The sequence below is a fragment of the Equus asinus genome, chromosome 23 (genome assembly GCF_041296235.1).
Source record: "Equus asinus isolate D_3611 breed Donkey chromosome 23, EquAss-T2T_v2, whole genome shotgun sequence".
Classification (NCBI taxonomy): Eukaryota; Metazoa; Chordata; class Mammalia; order Perissodactyla; family Equidae; genus Equus; species Equus asinus.
The window spans coordinates 67720112-67738767 of NC_091812.1; the positions used below are offsets into that span (position 1 = coordinate 67720112).

Below are 18656 nucleotides of genomic sequence, written 5' to 3' on the forward strand. Positions count from 1 at the left end.
GGCTCCTGTGAGAAATCAAGTTAACTCCCGTGGCACCGGGCATCACAGGGTGTGTGGCTGGCGCCCCTACGTCCACGGCCCATGCTCCCCATGGGGCTGGGGCTGGGGAAGGAGAGGCAATGGGCAGGGCTCGAGGTGGGGAGGCAGGAGCTCAGGAGAGAAGCAGCAGGAGGGCCATGGACGGAGGGCAGAGGGACGTCTGGGGGATAGTGAGGTGGGGGAACATCTAGGGGTGGGCGTGGGGGGATGGCAGGGGTGGGTGGCCTGAGCAGCAGGCTGGACACAGGACACCAAGAGCCCTCAGGGTCAGTGTCAGAATCATCCAGAAAACACTCCTGAGAAGGGACAAGACTCGAACATTTAATATCGTTGAGCACCTTTATGAGGCGAAGGTGAAGTGCTTCTTACACAAGTTATAAATAGTGAAAAATAAGCATTTAGAAAAAAAGCAGGCTCCTGGGCGGCGTTCTTTGGTGGGCGATGGGTGGGCTGTCAGAGCCCCCCCAGGTCGTCTGTGAGGAAGGTCAGCAGGAAGCGGCTGACGTGCCTGTCGATGATGACAGGGGAGAAGCCCAGGACGCGCCGGGCCCCCGGCAGCACCTTGGGGTCTGCAAGACAAGGGGTCTCAGAACTGCCACCACAGCACCTCCTCCCGGCCTCACAGCATCGCCAGCCCCACACCTGAGGGACGGGTCCCCCCACCACGCGGGCCTGCTCGGCAGTGGCTCCCCAGGACCTCGACAAGCTCAGTGTGGCAGGAAAGGGACAGCAAGGCCACCATGCTGGGCTGCAAGGAGGGGGCCTTGGCTGGGTCCTCTCGTCCAATGGGGGGACCCCAGACTGCGGGGTGCCCTATTCTAGGCTCCATGTGGGGCAGGGCCTCCTAACCCCAGAGCCCCAGCTGCGCCCCTCCTCCTGCAAAGGACTGTCACTCTGACCCCTGGGGTTGGTGGCCACTCAGGGCTGGGCCTGGTCGCTCCGGCCCCACACCCCCTACCTGTCCCGTGTCCTGCAAGGGGGCCCCTGCCATAGCCCCACTGTGCAGGTGAGGTGTGGGGAGGCCGGGGACTCGGGGCCTTCCTGCAGAGCCGAGTAAGCAGCGAGCCCGGGCACGTGGGGGCTGGGGGCAGCAGGCCCAGGGTGGGGGCCCCTCTCCTGGGGTCAGGGGCACGCACCTGGAGGGCAGCAGTAGAGGAGCAGCGCCAGCCCTGCGGCCAGGCCGAGGCAGGCCAGGAAGGCCACGGGTCCTGGGGAGACACGTGTGTGAGTGGCTGCCCAAGCCCGGAGGGGGGAAGGTCAGCCTGGCGGGGATGCCCCCAGCGAGCACCCTGGGGGGTCTGTCCAACGGGAAGCCAGGAACAGAGCCCGACTTGGAGTGGAGAAGCCCCCGCGGTGGAGATGGAGCCCTGGGTCGGGGGGCAGGGGTGGAGGACGCGGGAGGCGGTTACCCCTGTCACTGAGTTCGCCACTTGCGGCGCCCGAGTCTAGCTCTGTGCAATCTGAGTCCTCTGGAAACAAAATTACAGAGTACGGTTAGTCGGCAGCCAACGGCGAAGGCGGCGCCCTGGCTGCAGGAACCAAGGGGGCTGCCAGGACCCCCGGGGACCCCCCAGGCCCCCAGGCAGGGCTGAACCAGGCTGTGCGGCACCGAGCCCTCCACGGGGCTGCATTTGGGGAGTCAGTGCCAGCGTCGGGGAGGGGACCCTGTGACCAGACTCGCGGAACCCTGCAGTTTTGGGTCTTCGCCTTTTGTCCACTTCCTGGGACCTGGAGAGCCACAGGGTGGGGGACCATCGTTCCCTGGCAGCCACGAGGCACCAAAGGCAGCATGAATATCTGCCTGTCCAAAGTCTGAGCATGTCCACGTGAGGGCAGGGGGCCCCCCTCTCCCCAGACCTCCCGGGGGCTCCCCAGCCAGCCAACTGCTGGCCGGCCCTGAGGGCACCAGGGAGCCCAGAAGGTGCTTGACTCCCACCAGGGCTGTGGGGCCCCGACAGCTGGCGTGAAAGGACCACCCCATGCCAGAGCTCAGGGCTCAGTCCTGCTGGCCTGTCCTCGGGGTCAGAGACGCTGTCCCCGGGCCGGGCTGAGTGGCCTGGGGTCAGCCACTCCCACTCCTTGTCCCTTGGGGTCTCCAGCCTCTCATCTGAGGATCAAGGGACAGCCGCCACTCTTCCTGGGGACCAGGGCACAGGGGCCTCAGGACTGAGCTGCCATGCCTTCTGCACCTCCCCTTCCCCATCCCAGCAGCTCAGAGGATCCTGCAGGACTCATGTGCCTCCTAGGCCCAAGGGCAGAACCCTCTAAACCCAAATGCACGTGCCCTCGACCAGCCATTCATGCCTGAGACTGTTCCACAGAAACACCCACACGCTGGGGTCCAGCTGGGGGAGGGGTGAACGCAAGCTCGGTACTCCCCGCAAGGGTCAGTTCACACAGGGCGGGCACCACCCACAGCCGGGAGCTGCTGACATCAGAAGTGCAAGGATGCCCAGCTGCACCACTTACAGAGGGGAGGGGCAGAGCCCCATGGACGTGATGCGCCTTCTGTGCAAAAACTGGCACAAGAGACTGAGATAGAGGTGGAGAGACAGGGACACAGAGAGAGACGGGGAGAGACACCTGCGCCGCCCCGAACACCCTCTCCTCTCTCTGGGGGCCACTCGAGACCCGGGCAGAGGTGGTCTCTGGCGAGGGCCCGAGTGGGAGGGGCTGAGGCCTGGGGACCAGGTGCACACTTACGCAGGGCGTGCCGGCTGGGCAGACGGCTGTGCAGGGGCTGGGCGTGGATGTACAGGGCGCGGTAAAACTCCTGGCAGTCCCGCTCGCCGCTCCGCTGCAGGTGGCCCAGGAGGTCGCAGAGCCGCACACGCAGGGACGCCTTGGGGCTCCGGAACTGGGGACGGCAGGGGCACAAGGAAGGTCAGGTGGGAGGGCCGGGCCCAAGGTGGCTGTGGGGCAGCTGGGACTCCGGCTTCCAGGTGGGGGGCGACGGCTGGCCTGCCACCTGGGAGCTCGGCACACCTGGGAGGTGGCGACCGAGTCACATTCACATTCACAGCACGCACCACCCTTGCACTCCCTGTGGAGGCCAGAGGTCACCAAGAAAGATGGCGGCGACATTATTCCAAGTGTGGCGACTTAGCGGCTTGCCGTGTGACTTCAGCAAGTTGCTTCACCCCTAAAATTCGGTTTCCTGATTTGTAAAAAGGCAATAAGAAACCCACACAGTGGGCTCATCACAGACAACCAGTGAGGTGACGGCATGATAACTTCTTGTAGTTTACAGTCTAGAGGAATATGACTCAAGTATTTAAAAAACAATTCAGGGTCAAGGAGAAAAAATCTGATTCTTTTGACGTGTGTAACTGAGAAAGGTGTGGTTCTAAAGGTCGGTGGACAGGGCTCTTGGTATTGACACTCCAGGACCTGGAAGCCGTGGCCCCGTGCTGCCACCTGGTGGCAGCGTACCATTCTACATGGAACACAAGCTGAACCACAGAAGTGCAGAACTTACAAAGCGGACTGTGGCAGGGTCCAGGTACCTATGAAGAGAGGCATGTGTGGGTATGCGTAGTTTCCTTTTCCTTGTAGAAACGTCTGAAACTTCAAACTTTTTTACAATGGACGTATATTAGACTCTTAATTACAAGATATAAATTTGAGCCCTTTTAAACCTACTGTACTGCTTTCATAACTTGAAAAGCGTCTGGGCTAGGAGCAAGGCTCATGTGGACTCCAGTTCTGTCAGGGATCAACCTCACCCATCCCCAAGAGAGGCCCCAACCATCCGGATGGCCCTGCATGTGGCACTGTCACCCTGTGCCAAGGGAGGAAGCTGCAGCTCCCAGAAGGAAGGGCTCACTCAGTCACCCAGCTGGGAGGCAGACTGCTCTCTGGCACCACACTCCACCCCTCGGGGAGCCAGACACGTGCTGGGCAATCTCACCCAGGGCCCCAACCAGGAGGGGCTGGCCCCACCCCAAAGGTGCACATTTGCACCTTCAGAAGAGGCGGAGTGAAGAGCCCTGTACCTCCGGGGTGGAGCCTGGCCTGTACCCCTGCCCCAGCCTCCTCACCTCCCCCTGCTCCCTCTCCCACCCCAGCCCTCCCCCCTGCCCTCCCTCCTCACCTCCCCAATGCCCTCCTCCCTCACCTCTGCCTGCTTCCTCTCCCACCCCAGCCCTCCCCCCTGCCCTCCCTCCTCACCTCCCCCATGCCCTCCTCCCTCACCTCTCCTTGCTTCCTCTCCCACCCCAGCCCTCCCCCCTGCCCTCCCTCCTCACCTCCCCTCACTCCCCTCCCTCCTCACCTCTCCCTGCCCCCTCCCTCCTCACCTCCCCCGGCTCCTCCTCCCAGGTTTGTGGCGTGCTGTCATGTGTTGTCTCCTGTGATTCCCCCCAGCACCTCCCGATGACATATGAAGACACTGAGGCTCAGAGAGCTGATGTTCTGGATCCAAGGGCACCCCCAGGAGACAAGCTTCCACCTCCGAGCTGTCCTGCCTCCTGCTCTCTCCAGCCCAGAAAGGAGGGGGCAGGAGAGCAGCCTCTGGCCCACCCCTCGGCACCTTTTCCGCGTCCTTGTTGCTGAGGATCTGGGGGTAGTAGCGGTTCAGCTGGAGGATGATCCTGTCCACCTGCTGCTCACTCAGGCGCCCAGGGCCCGTGAGGAAAGGCGTGTCCTGGACCAGGCGGTCACAGTAGGTCTGCTCTGAAACAGAAGCAGAGAGTGCAGAGGGCATGAGCCAGCGTGGCCTGAAGAGGGAGTGGCGAGTTCCACACACAGGACGTGGCGTTGGCGCAGACCCCTCCCAGCAAGGCATTCCAGCACACGGGAGGCGCACTCACTGCAAACAGCTGGACAACTGCTGACATCCTAGCCCCATGGGCTTGGCACACAGCTCAGAGCCCCGGGGCCTCCTGACCCCTCGCCAGAAGATGGGGATGGGGGTGGGGCGGCAAGAATGGTCCAGAGTTCTGAAAAGCAGAGCGGAGCCTCTGGGCTCTCTCTTCTGCACCTGAGAGCTTCCCACAGAAAATAAACTCAGAGAGGCCGAGGGCCGCTGCCCACGGGTCCCCGCAGGGCCCTCTGGAAATAGCCAGGCCTGAGGAAGGGCAAAGGGCAGGCAGGATTGCAGAGGAGTCAAGCTTTGTATATAATTGAAGTTGGTATCAATTCAAATTAGACAGTTATAACTTTAGAACGTTACATGTAATCCTCATGGTAACCACAAGAAATATGTCCACAGAATATACACAAACCCAAATCAAAATGGGGGCCAGCCCAGTGGTGTAGTGGTTAATTTCATGCGCTCCGCTTCAGCGGCCTAGGATTTGTAGGGTCGGATCCCGGGCATGGACCTACACACCACTCATCAAGCCACGCTGTGGCAGTGTCCCACATAAAATAGAGGAAGATGTTAGCTCAGTGACAATCTTCCTCACAAAAAAAAGAAAAGAAAAACGTCTTACCACAGAAAATCAACTAAACACAAAAGCAGTACTAGAAGAAATGAAGGACTTTAGGCTACAAGACGTACAAAAGACAAACAGCACAAAGGCAGCACAGTTAGTCCTCACCTAAATGTAAATGGAGTCAACTCTCCAACCAGGAGACAAGATCAGCAGAATGGACTTGCGATACTGTGATTTACAATAAGAAACACAGACTTGGTCTTCATCCCACTTCCTGGCACACAGTTTCTAAAACCCTTGGAACTTCCTAAGTGCTAAGAGCCAGGGGAAAGGGTATCTTTTGTTACTCATAACGAGCCCCGAGCCCCGTTCAACTTCATCTGAGTGTGTGTTAATGAGGTGACTTCTGCAAAGCCCCTAAATAACCACAGGCTGGGAGCTGGTCACCAGGAACCAACCCCAGGATGGGAGGGGTGGGACTTTCGGCCCTCTGCATCCCCCCACCCCCAGCCTCCCGGGAGGGCAGAGGGGCTGGAGGTTGAATCAATCCCCAATGGCCAATGATTTAACCAGTCACATCTACATAATGAAGACTCCATAAAAACCCAAAGGACGAGGTGGTGCACTTGCGGTCAGTGAACACGTGCAGGTGCTAGGAGGGCAGCCCACCTGGGAGGGGCATGGATACTCTGCGCCCCTTCCCACAGGCATGCCCTGTGCATCTCTTCCAGCTGGATGTTCATCTGTATCCTTTGAAATATCCTTCTAATAAATCGGCAATAGTAAGTAAAGCGTTTCCCTTAGTTCTGGGAGCTGTTCTAGCAGACGACCAAACCTGAGGAAGGGGTGTCATGAGTCAATCAGAAGCTGGCTCAGTTCAGCTGACAACCTGAACCTGTAACTGGCATCTGAACTGGAAGCAGTCCTGTGGGACTGAGCCCTCAGCCTGTGGGACGTAACGCAATCTCTGGATAGACAGTGTCAGACTGAGTTAAATTGTAGGACCCCCAGGTGGTGTCCACGGAGAACTGGAGAATTGCTTGGTGGGGAGGAAAATCACACACTTTGTGACCAGAAGTGTTAGAAGTATGAGTGTGTGTGTGTAGGAGTAGAAGAGAAAAAGAGTTTTTTCCTCTCAGGATTGGAAAAAATAAGACTCAACTATATGGTATCTTCAAAAGACTCACTTTAGATCCGAAGACACAAATAGGCTGAAAGTAAAAGAACGGAGAAAGCTATTCCATGCAAATAGTAACCAAAAGACAGCTTAGTGGCTATAGTCATACGAGAAAGAACAGATACTAAGTAAAAAACTGTTAAAGAGACAAAGAAGCACATTATATGTTAATAAAAGAGTAAATTCACCAGAAGATATAACAAACACGTGCACCAAATATCAGAGACCCAAGATATGTGTAGCAAACACTGGCAAAACCGAAGGGAGGAACAGACAGCCTCATAATAATAGCTGGAAACTTTAATACCCCATTTTCAGTAACAGAACAACCAGACAGCAGATCAGTAAGGAAACAGAGGATGTGAACAGCCTCACAAACCAACGCTACCTAACAGACACGTACAGAACACTCCACCCGACAGCAGCAGAGTATACGTTATCCTCAAGTGCACAGGGAACATTCTCCAGGATAGATCACAAAACAAGTCTGGCCACAAAACAAGTCTTAATAGATTTTAAAAGACTGAAATCATACAAAAGATCTTTTCTGATCACATGGAATAAAGCTAGAAATCAATAACAGAAAGAACACTGGAAAATACACAATTACATGGAAATTAAACAACCAATGGATCAAGGAAGAAATCATGAGGGAAACTAATACCTTGAGACAAATGAAAATAAAAACACAGAATACCAAAACTTAAGGAATGCAGTGAAAGCAGTGTTGAGAGAGAAATTTACAGCTGTAAATGCATTAAAAAAGAAGAAAGATCTCAAACCAGTAACTTAATGTTCCACGTAAGGAACTACAAAAGGGAGAGCAAACTAAACCCAAAGCTGGCAGAAGGGGACATCATGAAGGCCAAAGTGAAGACAGACGCAACAGAAAACAGAAAATCAGAAAAAATCAACAAAACCAACAGCTGGTTCTTTGAAAAGATCAACCAAATTGACAAACTGTTAGCTAGAGTGACAAAGAAAAAAAGAGCGAAGACTCAAACTACTAACATCAGAAATGAAAGTGGGACCATTACTGCCAATTTTACAGAAATAAAAAGGAGCATAAGAGAATACTATGAACACTGTACGCCAACGAACTAGACAACTTAGATGACCTGGACACAATTCTAAAAACACAAAATCTACCAAAACTGAATCATGAGGAAATAGAAAATCTGAATAGACCTATAACTAGTAAGGAGATTAAATCAGTAATCAAAATTGTCTCAACATATAAAAGCCCAGGACCAGATGGCTTTGCTAGTGAATTCTACCAACACTTAAAGAATTAACACCAATTCTTCTCAAACTCTTCAAAAAAATTGGAAAGGAGGGAACACTTACTTCCTAACTCATTGTTTGAGGCCAGCAGTACCCTGATACCAACGCCAGACAAGGACACTCTGAGAAAAGAAAACTACAACCAACATTCCTTATGAACATCAATGCAAAAATCCTCCACAAAATATTAGAAAATTGAATACAGCAAAATATTAAAAGGATTATATATCATGACCAAGTGGGATTTATTCATGGACTGCAAGGATGGTTCAACATACGAAAATCCATCAACATAATACACCACGTTAATAGAACAAAGGGGAAACACACGATCATCTCAAGGGATGGAGAAAAAGCATTCGACAAAATTCAACACTATTTCTTGATTAAAGAAAAAAAATTAGGAATAGAAGAAAACTTCCTCAACATGATAAAGGTCATATAATAAAAGCCTACAGAAAATATCATTGTGAATGGTGAAAGACTAAAAGCTTTTCTAAGATCAGACAAGGCTACCCACTCTCACCACTTCTATTTGACACAGTACTGGAAGTTCAACAGATAAATTAGGCAAAAAAAGGAAATAAAAGGCATCAAAATTGAAAGGAAGAAGTAAAATTATCTGTTTGCAGATGACTGACATGATCTTATATATAGAAAATGCCTCAGATTTTAAAAAAACAACTGTTAGAGGGAATTCGGCAAAGTAGCATGATACCAAATCAACACACAAAAATCAGTTGCATTTCGAGCCAGCCCTAACGACCTAATGGTTAAAGTTCGGCACGCTCTGCTTCGGCGGCCTGGGTTTGGTTCCCAGGCGTGGAACCACACCACTCATCTGTCAAACCACACCACTCATCTGTCAGTAGCCATGCTGTGGCAGCAGCTCACACAGAACTAGAAGGACTCACAACTAAAATGTACAACTATGTACTGGGGCTTCAGGGAGAAAAAAAACAGAGGAAGATTGGCAACAGATGTTAGCTCAGAGCGAATCTTCCCAAGAAAAAAAAAAAGTGTTCTGGGGCTGGCCTGGTGGCACAGCTGTTCACATGTTCCACTTTGGCAGCCCGGGGTTTGCAAGTTCAGATCCCGGGTATGGACCTATGCACCGCTTGTCAAGCCATGCTGTGGCGGTGTCCCACGTATAAAGTAGAGGAAGATGGGCACAGATGTTAGCTCAGGGCCAGTCTTCCTCAGCAAAAAGAGGAAGATTGGCAGTGGATGTTAGTTCAGGGCTAATCTTCTTCCAAAAAAAAAAGGGTTCTATAGTCAGTCCATTTAAAAAAAAATCAGTTGTATTTCTATACACAAACAATGAACAATCCAAAAAAGAAAATAAGAAAACAATTCCATTTACAATAATGTCAAAAAGAATAAAATATTGGGGCTGGCCCGGTGGCACAGTGGTTAAGTTCGCACATTCCGCTTCAGTGGCCTCGGGTTCAACAGTTCAGATCCCAGGTGCAGAACTACGCACCACTTGTCAAGCCATGCTGTGGCAGGCATCCCACATATAAAGTAGAGGAAGATGGGCACAGACGTTAGCTCAGGGCCAGTCTTCCTCGGCAAAAAGGGGAGGACTGGTGGCAAAGCTAACCTTCCTCAAAAAAAAAAAAAAAGGAATAAAATATCGAGCCGGCCCTGATAGCCTCACAGCTAAAGTTCAGTGCACGCCACTTCGGCAGTCCAGGTTCAGTTCCCCAGCGTGGAGCAACACCACCCATCTGTCAGCAGCCATGCTGTGGCAGTGGCTCACACAGAAGAACCAGAAAGACTTACCACTATATACAAGTATGTACTGGGGCTTTGCAGGGGAAAAAAGGAAAAAAGGAGGAAGATTGGCAACAGACGTTAGCTTAGGGGGAATCTTCCCCTGCAAAAAAAAAAGAAAAAAGAATAAAATATTTAGGAATAAATATAACCAAGGAAGTGAAAGAGTGGTACAGTGAAAACTACAAAACATTGCTGAAAGAAATTAAAGAAGACCCAAACAAATGGAAAGACGTCCCAAGTTCATGGACTGGAAGGCTTAATATTGCGAAAATGATAATCCTATCAAGGTGATCTACAAATTCAACGTAATCCCTATTCAAACCCCAATTTTTTTTTTCTTTTAGCAGAAATAGAAAAACTCATTCTAAAATTCATATGGAATCCCAAGGGACTTTCATAGCAAAAACAATTCTGAAAAGGAAGAACAAAGTTGGAAGACTCACACTTTCTGATTTCAAAACTTACTGCAAAGCTACAGTAATCAAAACAGGGTGGTCCTAATATAAGGACAGACATATCCACCAATGGAACAGTAGAGACAATAAACCCTAGTTTGTGGTTTGTGTTGTTGTTGAGTTGCAGGAGTTCTTTATTCCAGAAATAAACCCTAGTTTGAATGGTAAAAAAAAAAAGAGAGAGAGTCAAAAGAAAACCCATACAATGGGAGAAAATATTTATAAATCATATATCTGATAAGGGATTAATATCCAGAATATATAAGGAACTCCTACACCACAACAAAAAACCCCCAAGCAATCCAATTAAAAAATGGGCAAAGGACTTGAATAGGCATTTCTCTAAAGAAGATATACAAATGACTACTAAGCACATGAAAAGATGCTCAACATCACTAGTCATTAGGGAAATGAAAATCAAACCACAATGAGATCCCACTTCACACTCATTAGTGTGATATATATGGACAACGAGGATGTAGAGACATTGGAACTCTCATGCGCTGCTGGTGGGCACGTAAAACGGCACAGCCACTGTGGAAAACAGTACAGCAGTTCTGGGGAAAGGCAAACAGAGTTACTACATGACCCAGCAATTCCACTTTTCGGTACAGATCCAAAAGAACTGAAAGCAAGGACTGAGATACTTGCATGCCCATTTTCATTGCAGCATTAGTCACAATAGTCAAAAGGTAGAAATAACCCAAAAGTCCACGGACAGATGAATGGATAAAACAAACCCGGTATATACACAAAATGGAGTATTACAGAGCCATAAAAAGGAATGAAATATTCAAATACATGGATGAACCTTGGGAACATTATGCTCAGTGAGATAAGTCAAACACAAAAGGACAATGTCGTATGATTCCACTTAGGTAAAATACCTAGCATGGGCACATTCTAGAGGCAGAAAGTAGAATAGTGATTACCGGGAGCTGAGAACGGGGAGAAAGAGGAGTTACTGTTTAACAGGGGCAGAGTCTCTCTTTCGGATGATGAAAAAGCTCTGGAAATGGATAGCGATGATGGTTTCACAACATCGTGAATGTATTTAATGCCACTGAAATGGTTAAAATGGTAAACTTTATGTTCTGAATATTTTACCACACACACAAAGTGAATGGATAATTAAACTGTGGCTCATCCATACAATGAAACATAATTCAGTGATAAAAAGAAAAGACCTATGAAATCTGAAAAGATAGGTAAGAAACTTACGTGAATATTGCTAAGAGTAAAAGAAGCCAATTCGAAAAGGTTACATACTACGTATGATTCCAACTATACAATATTCCAGAAAACGCAAAACTATGGAGACAGTAAAAGGGTCGGTGGTCGACGCGGGTTAGGGAAGAGGGAGGGATGAATAGGCGGAGTACAAAGGATTTAGGGCAGTGAAACTAATCTATATGATACTGTAATGGTGGATCTAGGACATTATGCACTTTCTAAAACTCACAGAACGTACAGCACGAGGAGTGAACCACACCGTGAACCACGGACTTCAGTTAGTAATAACGCATGCACAGTGGTTCATCAGTCGTAACAAAGGCACCACACCAAGGCAAGACGCTGAGGACAGAGGACACTTGGTGGGGGAGGTATGGGACCCTCTGTGCTATGTGCTCAATTTTCTGTAAACAAAACTGCTCTAAAAGTAAAATCTATTAACTAAAAAGAAATATTATTTGGAAACTCCATTGTTGAATTTTAATGAACAAATGGGGGTCACGTGAAAGCGGATGAATCTGTGGGTCAGTGCTGGGGCGATCTCTTGACATCCAGACTTTCCGCCCCTCTAACTGACACACTTATTAACTGTGCACTTAGCTGCATCATGTCTGTTCCCGGCCAGGCTCACAAGGGCAGGCCAGAGGCTATCCTGTCTAGCGCTGCCTCCCCACCGTGTGCACCTGTGCACAGGGCCGGCACACAGTAGGTGCTCACTAAAGATTTCTGGAATGCATGGGCATAGGCCCAAGGCCCAGGGGCAAGGGCTGTCAGTGGATGGCAGCCAGCACCCTGCAGCAGCTCCTCCGCCCTGAGGGCCACTAGCCAAGCAGGCCCTGCGGGCCTCTGCTGCCCAGCCATGAGTCACCTGGCACAGCGGCATGGCACAACACAGCAGCACGGCGAGGCGGCACTGCCTGGGGGCCAAGGCTCCAGGCTTTGCCACACCCTGTGCTTCCTGTAGTCGCTGTGAGCTGTGTACACAAACCACACCCAGATGGCCACTTGGAGGCATGAAAAAGCACGGAAAAGGAAACCAACCACCTTGGTCCTGGGTCCTGATGAACAGTCTTTGCCGGGTTTTATAGAATAAAGGAAGAGGAACGCTCTGGCACAAAACTCACCAGGCTCTGCCAGCTCCCTTCACGAAGCCCCATCTCCCCGACCTCTTTGCCCAGCTGCACCACAGGCCCCCAACCTGTTATCCTGGCCTGGCACTCAAGGCCCTGTGGGAGCTGGACCATCTGCTCTCACCTGGCCCCCGACGTCCTTGAGCCATGGGGGCTGCACCGTACTGCCTGGGACCCCTGCCAGGGGCCAAGAAGACCTGTCCCTGTGGTTTCCACCTGACTAACTCCTGCTCAGCTTACTGTCCTCCCCTCAAGAGGCCTTCCTAAGTTCCCCTGACCCTGCCCCCCTGCAGTCCAGATGCTTGGGCCTCAGCTTCCCCTGCTGCCCCAGCACCCGCCCCGGCCTTGGCGTGGAGCTGAGACTGCTCACCCCCAGCACACCACACGGCAGGGATGCTTCCAGAGCAACAGGCACAGCTGCGGTGACCCCTCACCGGTGCTGGCCCTGTGCAGACACCATCCCAGCCTCCAGGATGCACTGTGTCCCACACTTGCTCACCCTGCAGCCCACCATGGAAGCCCCAGAACTAGCACGAGGCGGGCCCCTGTCAGCACCCAGGGCCAGTGAGCCAGCAACGCCAAGCATGCAGCCTTGCACGGCTGCCCATCTGACCCCCAAGGCCTGCACTCTCTGGGCCTCAGTTCCGCATCCCGAAAATGAAGGGCCATGAGGGAGGTCTCTAGAGGCCCAGCAGATGGCAGGAGGAAAGGTCATCAGGGGCCGGGCAGGACGCAGGTCTAGTCTGGACTCTGCCACTGGGTTTTTGTTTCCTCATCCACACAGAGAGAACATTCCACGTGTCCCCCCATGGCAATTCTGGTTGGACCGTGCCTGACATAGGGCCGCGCACACAGTAGGTGCTCAGAAACAGCAGCCCCAAATACAAAGGATTCAGAGAGACGACATGGGAGCAGTTGGCAACTGCAGTCTCTTATGGACTAGGCTGGGACGCTGGTGTCCCAGAAGTTATCAGGTTCCAACCCATGAAATCCTACGCGTGCAGGACCCAGGCTGCAACTCCAGTGAGCTGTGGGGAGAGAGAAGAGGGACTTCTGGGGTCTCCCTGACCCCCTGGGCTACCCCTTGGTGAATTCTGCTCCACCAGGCAGAAGAGTGGGGCCCTCAGGAATAAGGCATGGCTTCTGGGAGGCCCCACAATCCCTGACCACCTTGCTATGGGATCTCGTCCGTCATCAGCCCATCACCCTAATGGGGCTTCTCCAACTGAGAAAGGTTCATAGAGCAGGGTCACTCTGCTCGGCTGGGGTCAGGAGGATGACGGGCAGGTCTTCAGTATAGAGAAGGTCTCGGAGGATGGCTGGGCTGGAGACCTCATCCTGGGAAAAGCACAAAGCCTTGGGGAGCCCAGTCTGGGTCCTTGATTCTCCTGGTCTATCGCCCCGGAAGGGTGTGGCCGGGGAGGGAGCACAGAGTCCCAAGGATGCCACACACGGCCCAGGAACACACGGCCTGCTGGGGCGTGGCGTCTACGGCTGAGGATGGAGCTTCTGGATCTCCCGCCAGGAGCCCAGGAGGACCGCAGAGCGCTCCCGGCCCGTTTTCACTTTCACCTCCCACTCTGTCAGGCTGCATGCCCACCCCAGCACCTCTGCACCCACAGATGCCTAGTGGCCCCCGGCCCCCAGAACCCTCGTGGGCCCGACGGCGGCCCCCGCCTACCGCGCGGCCCCAGGCTGGTCGCCGCTCTGCCGTCGTCTCTCCGACAGGGAGGCGGTCGCGGGCAAGGTCACCAGGCCGCCGGCGAGGAGCGGCCCCGGGCGACGTGGGGGCAGCCAGGCCCTGGGGGCCACCGGGCCGCGCGCACGTCCAGGGACAGCAGACACCACCGGCCGGCCCGCACTCACCTGTCATTGCGGCGGCACGGCGCGCCCGGCCGCCGCAGCCCGTCCTCCTGCCGCGGTCCACCTGTCAGTCTGTCCGTCTGGCCACCGCCCGCGGGCCCAGTTACCACCGCCCGCCTTGCTCGGCCCGCCCCATCCCGGAAGGCCCCGCCCCTGGCGCACGCGTCGTCGCCACGAGCAACCCTCCCGGCCCCGCCCGCGCTGAGCCCGCCCCATCCCGGAAGGCCCCGCCCCCGGCGTACGCGACGTCGCCACAGAGCCCCGCCTCCGAAGCTACGGGCCTCCAAGCGCCTCGAGCCTCCCTCCCGCCGGGGTGGGATACCGAGTTCTCAGGAGGCCTTAGCTCCGGCCCTCACGGAATCCCGCCCCCGCCGCCTGGACTTGGTCGCCACCTGAGCTGTAAGCCCTGTCATCCCACTACCGCTCGAGCCCCTCCCCTCCGGCGTCGGCTACGTCGCAACCGCCCCTCGCCCCACCCCTCGCCCCAGCCCCGCCCCCGGCCCCGACGCCGTCTCCGCGACAGCCAGTGCGCACCTCCCGTTTGGCCCCGCCCACGACGCCACGCCCCACATTGGCCACGCCCCGTCTTGGCCCCCCCCCGCCCCCGGCGGCCGGGCTGTGGGTCCAGGTGGCCGGGCGCTGCCCGTCACGGTCCGCTGCTCTGCTCGGGGCCGCTGCGCCCCATGCCTGGAATGAGGAAACTGAGGCTCTGAGACAGGAAGTGACTTACCCAAGGACACGCCGGAGGTCAGGCCGTGGAGGGTACGGGGCCAGGCCTGGGGCAAGAGCCGGTGGGCGTACGGTAGCCCAGAGGGATTAGTGACCGGGGCGGTGCCGAGACAGTGACGTTCCCCAACCCGGGGAAGACTCGGACTCAGCGGGAGACTTGAGTGCGGCACTCCCGCATCCGCAAGAGGGGACACCAGCCCGCCGGTGTGACCCCGACTAGGAGGTCGTCTCACTTGCCTGAACCTGAGGGTTCCAATCTGTAAAGTGCGTCACCTCCAGCCGACCTCTCCTCCCTGGAGCCCCCGCCCCCTGCTGTCAGGAAGCCCCCAGCCCCAGACACGCGCGTGCGCCCGGTCCCAACGCAGAACGGAGAGCGTGCAAGGAGGGAAGGGGCCTTCTCCGGTAGCCACAGAGTCGGTTTGTGCCGCGTTCCCCCACTCGCCAGCTCTGATCTGAGATGCTGGGACCTGGACTGGGGCTCAAGCTCTGGGTTCACTTTCGGACAGCACAGGAACGCTCCACTCCCCAGGGGCCTGTCAACTTAAAAAGCAAATCTGCCTGTTACTTTATCTCAAAACGAGTTTATTCGGGAGTAGCCCAAAGAATTGCAATTCAGGATGTGCATGCTCTGGCAGACCAGAGACAAATCCAGACAAAGCAGGAGAGCTGCCTTTATAGAGGAAAGGGGGAGCAGGGCTGGGCCGTCCTAAAGGAAAGGCCATTGGCGGGGAGTAACAGATCAGGGGGCCAGCGGCTTCTCATTGGCTGGGCTGTTGCCGGGTGGGAAGAGAAGGCTCCCTTCAGCAGGAAAGTAGTAGTACTTCCTGTCCGAGTTGCAAGCCTCTCTCTCTTCCTGTTTGGTGTAATTGACCATGTGTGATAGGGCGTGAGAGCTCCCCTTGTAGGCCTTCCTGACTCCAATTTAGTTGAGGTTCCTTTTATTAATTTCCACAATTGCATACATGTATGTGCGTGTACACGTGGGGGCCTTGGGAAGGTGTAACCGGCTGGTAGGCAACTGAAGGTGTCCTTCGTTGTGTTAACGAGGAGACTTTTGGAATGCTCCTAGGTCACCTAAGATGAGGGCTGGTTGCCGCGAGAACCAACCCTATAACTGGAGGGTTGGACGTTTCAGCCCCAACCCCTGACCTCTGGGGAGGCGACAGGGGCTCGGGGGAATTGATCACCAATGGCCAAGGCCTTAATCAAGCATGCCCATGTACTGAGGCCTCCATAAAAACCCCAAAAGGATGGGGCTTGGAGAGCTTCCAGGTTGGTGAACACGTGCAGATTTGGAGACAGTGGTGTGCCTACCTTGGCTTATGCATCTCTTCCATCTGGCTGACCGGTGTTTCTCTGATGACTTAGCTGTCAAAGCAACTGAAAACCACGGGCCTCGCCAGCACCATCTGGCTGTTCCTGAGTTATGTCCTTTTACAATAACTTGGTGATCTAGTCAGTAAACTGAGTTCCATTAGCCACTCTAGCAAATTAATTGAACCTGAAGAGAGGGTCTTGGGAACCTCTGATTTATAGCCAGTCGGTCAGAGGCACAGGTGAGAACCTGGACTTGCAACTGGCGTCTAAATTGGGAGGGGGGACAATCTTGTGGACTGAACCCTTAACCTGTGGGATCTGATGCCATCTCTGGGTAGATAGTGTCAGAATTGAGTTGAATTGTAGGACCTCCAGCTGGTGTCTGAGAATACCTTGTTGGATGTGTGGGGAAGCCCCCACTCCACACGTTGGAAACTGGGTGCTCAGAACACAAAAGACCAAGTGAAATGAGCCAGTCACAAAAGGACAAATACCGTAGATTCCACCTATATGACGGACCTAGAGGAGGCAAATTCATAGACAGAAAGTAGCATCATAGGTGCCAGGGGCTGGGGGTGGGAAAAATGGGGAGTTACTGTTTAATGGGGACAGGGTTTCATTTTGGGAAGATGAAAAAGTCCTGGAGATGGATGGTGGTGACGGTTGCACAATGGTGTGAATGTACTTAATGCCACTGAACTGTACCCTTCAAAATGGTTAAGATGTTAAATTTTATGTTATGTATATTTTACCACAATTACAATTTTTTTTTTTAAAAAAGCAACCCTCTGGTAGCTGTGTGGCAAGTCACTTGGTGGGGGTTGGGGGGCTTGAGAGGAGGCAGTGGGGCTAGGAGGAGACCAGGAGATTCCTGCAGAGATCCAGGTGAGCAGAGGGGAGGCTGGAACCAGAGGGGTGGTTGTGAAGATGGGGTGGGTTCCGGATGGATTCTGAGGTTGAGCCAAAAGGACTTGCTGTGGGATGGGATGTGAGGTCCAAGAGAAAGTAGACTCCGGCTTCTTGGCCTGGGGGTGGGGGGAGGGAGGGAGAGTCAGGAGTTCTCTGGCATGCTGAGTTCAGAAGTCTGACACATTTCAGTCTCCACTGCTCAGCCAACAAGGGATTGTTCTGGGCTCAGGCCTTAGGAAGCCCCTCTTCCTGTTTCTTGGGACCCTTACTCTTGAATCCCAGCCACCAGGCAGAAAGGACTCAGGCCACATGTGGTGTTTCCACCAAGAGCCCCAGCTGAAGTCCAGGACAACTAGCGTGAGCTGCCACACATGTGGGTGGAGAGGCCTCTAGAAGATTCCAGCCTGGCCTCTGCTAACTGCACCCCCAACTGGGATGTTCTGCCTGGTAATGAGGTCCCCTCTGTGACATCTTGGCCTGATTCTGCTCAGCCACTTCTGGGGACAAGAAAAGCACGGCTCCAGTATTTAGGGCTGACCGGTGTTTCTCTGATGACTTAGCTGTCAAAGCAACTGAAAACCACGGGCCTCGCCAGCACCATCTGTGAAAGAGCTGACACAGGCCTCAGAGGACGTGGGTGACGAGAAGGATGGCATGGGACATGAGCTGTCCCCTCTCCTCTCGCACATGGGGGTCACCCTCCTGGCCTGTGAGGTTGGTCTGGTTGACATGTCATGCACACAAGTGAGGAGCGTCCCCACCAGGCCAGACCACTGCATCCCTGGTACAGGACACTCAGCGCCCCTCCCCTTCCTGGAGACTGAGGATTGCTCTGGACACACAGTGTGAGCAACGAATAGACGAGGCTGTTGGAGACCCTGCGACTTGGGGGGTTCTTATAGACTGAATGTGTCCCCCCAAAATCCATGTATTGAAGCCCTACCCGCTGTGTGGCCTTTGGAGATGGGTGTCTAAGGGAGTAAGGAGGTGAAATGAGGCGTGAGGGTGGGCCCTGATCCCACGGCATTAGTGTCCTCATAAGGAGACAGCACACTCAGGCTTGCCACCCTCTCTGCACGCACACTGAGAAAAGGCCCGCAAGGCACAGTGAGGTGGTAGCCACCTGCAAGCCAGGGCGAGAGCCGGCACCACAAACCAAATCGGCCAGCACCTGGATCTCAGACTCCCAGCCTCAAGAACTGTGGGATATAAGTCTCTGCTGTTTGGGCTGCCCAGCCTGAGCTGACGGAGACAGGGGTCGTGTGTTTCCGCAGCATAACCCGGCCTTGCTGGATGCTGTGAGGACAACAGCAGGGGTGAACCTGAGTGGGAGGGAGCCGTGTGGCCGGCAAGGGAACAGCAG

The 18656-nt window shown here is 53.8% G+C and overlaps 1 protein-coding gene across 9 annotated transcripts; it reads right to left on the bottom strand.

Annotated features, from left to right (window-relative positions):
• Positions 1-336: 336 nt before the first annotated feature.
• CARD19 (caspase recruitment domain family member 19) lies at positions 337-14807 on the bottom strand. Of its 9 annotated transcripts, none has more exons than XM_070495682.1 (9): positions 14661-14807; positions 5583-5645; positions 4851-4979; positions 4338-4713; positions 3518-3545; positions 2743-2896; positions 1449-1508; positions 1176-1247; positions 337-608 (listed from the first exon to the last, which is right to left on the bottom strand). In XM_070495682.1, the coding sequence occupies exons 4-9, from the start codon at positions 4418-4420 to the stop codon at positions 493-495; spliced, it is 513 nt and encodes a 170-aa protein (XP_070351783.1). In that variant the 5' UTR covers positions 4421-4713; positions 4851-4979; positions 5583-5645; positions 14661-14807; the 3' UTR covers positions 337-492. The 9 variants fall into 9 exon arrangements, 8 of the variants coding, with proteins under 8 accessions (XP_070351783.1, XP_070351782.1, XP_070351781.1 ...); XM_070495681.1 differs by lacking the exon at positions 14661-14807 and adding an exon at positions 14342-14479; XM_070495680.1 differs by lacking the exons at positions 4851-4979; positions 14661-14807 and adding an exon at positions 14342-14502.
• Positions 14808-18656: the final 3849 nt, after the last annotated feature.

Excerpts from the sequence above, each read along its gene's own strand:
- CARD19 (XM_070495675.1), bottom strand. Across the intron at positions 1,248-1,448 it reads TGGCGAACTCAGTGACAGGG|GACCCGTGGCCTTCCTGGCC; the intron begins GTAACCGCCTCC and ends GTGTCTCCCCAG. Across the intron at positions 609-1,175 it reads CCTCTACTGCTGCCCTCCAG|ACCCCAAGGTGCTGCCGGGG; the intron begins GTGCGTGCCCCT and ends CTTGTCTTGCAG.